The sequence below is a fragment of the Terrapene carolina genome, unplaced genomic scaffold, assembly GCF_002925995.2.
Source record: "Terrapene carolina triunguis isolate 2854851 unplaced genomic scaffold, T_m_triunguis-2.0 Scaffold195, whole genome shotgun sequence".
Taxonomy (NCBI): domain Eukaryota; kingdom Metazoa; phylum Chordata; order Testudines; family Emydidae; genus Terrapene; species Terrapene triunguis.
This window is the reverse complement of record NW_020664546.1, coordinates 57,404-59,049: the sequence shown is the minus strand read 5'-3', so window position 1 is coordinate 59,049 and position 1,646 is coordinate 57,404. Positions and strand designations below refer to the sequence as shown.

The 1,646-nt window shown below is 52.1% G+C and overlaps 1 protein-coding gene across 1 annotated transcript; it reads left to right on the top strand.

The window, feature by feature from the left end:
- Positions 1-206: 206 nt before the first annotated feature.
- LOC112125883 (C-C chemokine receptor type 1-like) lies at positions 207-1,202 on the top strand. Its single transcript, XM_024224275.1, has one exon. The coding sequence runs from the start codon at positions 207-209 to the stop codon at positions 1,200-1,202; it is 996 nt and encodes a 331-aa protein (XP_024080043.1).
- The last annotated feature ends 444 nt before the right edge of the window (positions 1,203-1,646 follow it).

The window sequence follows — 1,646 nt, the reverse complement described above, 5'->3', positions numbered from 1 at the left end:
GCATGACTTTGGGTAAATTAGTGTCCCTGCGTGCCTCAGTTTCCCCATTTGTAAAGTTAGGCTAATCCCCTTCCTGCCAGGGCTGCTGCTATGTTTGTAAAGTGCATGGGATGGCCAGACAGCAGGTACAACAGCAGGACCCAGTGGGTATTATTGGTTATTATTATTCTAGACTCTGTTATTCTGCTTTCATTCAAGCTGGAACGATGGATTTCCCAGCCACCACAGCCGTTGTCTTCCTTGCCCCCGACAGCACCCTGAACGACACCGCCGCACGCGGCACGGAACACAGCTTCCTTGGCTTGACCGTGAGGCAGCTCAGATACGTCTTTGCCGCTTTCTGCAGCCTGATCTTGTTAGTCGGTCTTGTAGGAAACCTGTTGATGCTGCTGGTCCTGGTCGAGGGTCTCCAGAGCAGCAGCAGCCACATCTCCACCCTGACCAGCACCCTCATGGTCAACATCACCATCTCTGACCTGCTCTTCCTCCTCTACAACGTCACGGTGTTGCTGCTGACTTTTCTCCAGGAGGACTGGCAGATGGGGGTGACCATCTGTGTCAGCAGCCAGAGCCTCTCCATGTGGACTATGTTCTGCAGCTTTTACAGCATGGTGGCCACATCCATCCTGCGCTACATGGCCGTGGTCCATCCCACCTGCTCCTTCTCCACCAGTAAGGTCCAGAGGCTCCTGCTGTGTATGAGCATGTGGCTTTTGGGCTTCTTCATCTCCATCCCCAACTGGCTGCACCAAAGGGTCATGGCGGTTGGAGACACCCATTACTGCGTGCTCCTCCTGACCCCGGAGCAAACCTTCCTGTACTTCCTCCTCTTCGGGGGTGTTGCCTTTCTCCCCTTTGTGCTGCTGATGCTCCTGTGCTACTCCAGGATTGTCCAATCCCTCTGGTGCCGGAGCACCCATGTGGTCCATTCGTCAGGGAGCACCCAACTCAACCAGAAGGCCACTGTCATGATACTGACCGTGGTGACGGTCTTTGTACTGATGTGGATACCTTGTTCTGTGGTGATCTACCTCTCTGCCACTCACCGCCTCTCTCAGACGCCTGCGGCTTTCGTGGCCTCTAGTTTGGCCATGGTGCTAGCCTACTCCAACTGCTCCGTGAGCCCCCTCATCTGCTTCTCCCTTTCGGACCAGTTTCGGGGCAGCCTGAAAAAGCTGCTCTTTCGGAGAGGCCCCAGGTGAGCCGGAACGTGGAGCAGGCAGTTCATATGGGGAGGAGTGGTATGTAGTTAAGAGAGGAGGCGGGTAAGAGGGGACGTGGTGGAAAGATACAAAGTAATGAAGAGGAAGGAGAAGATAGACTGGGTGCTCCTCTGTACTCTTTCTGGTAAAACAGGAACTAGGGGGCAGCCAATGGAACTGAAAGGCAGCAAATCTAAAACTGATGAAAAGGAAATTCTTTCTTTCTTTCTTTCTTTTCGTTTGTCCACAAAGCATAATTAATCTGTGGAACTCATTCCTACAAGATATGACTGAGGGCAAAAGCTTAGCAGGATTGAAAAAGGATTGGACAGGTCTATGGATAATAAGAATCACTGTTGTGTTAGGGAAAAATAGGGTGAAACGTTCAGGGCACGATTCAACATCTTAACTGACATTGACTCCCTGGAGTCAGGGAGAAACTTC

Coding starts and splice junctions, on each gene's coding strand:
- LOC112125883 (XM_024224275.1), top strand. CDS start 207: ATGGATTTCCCAGCCACCACAGCCGTTGTCTTCCTTGCCCCCGACAGC.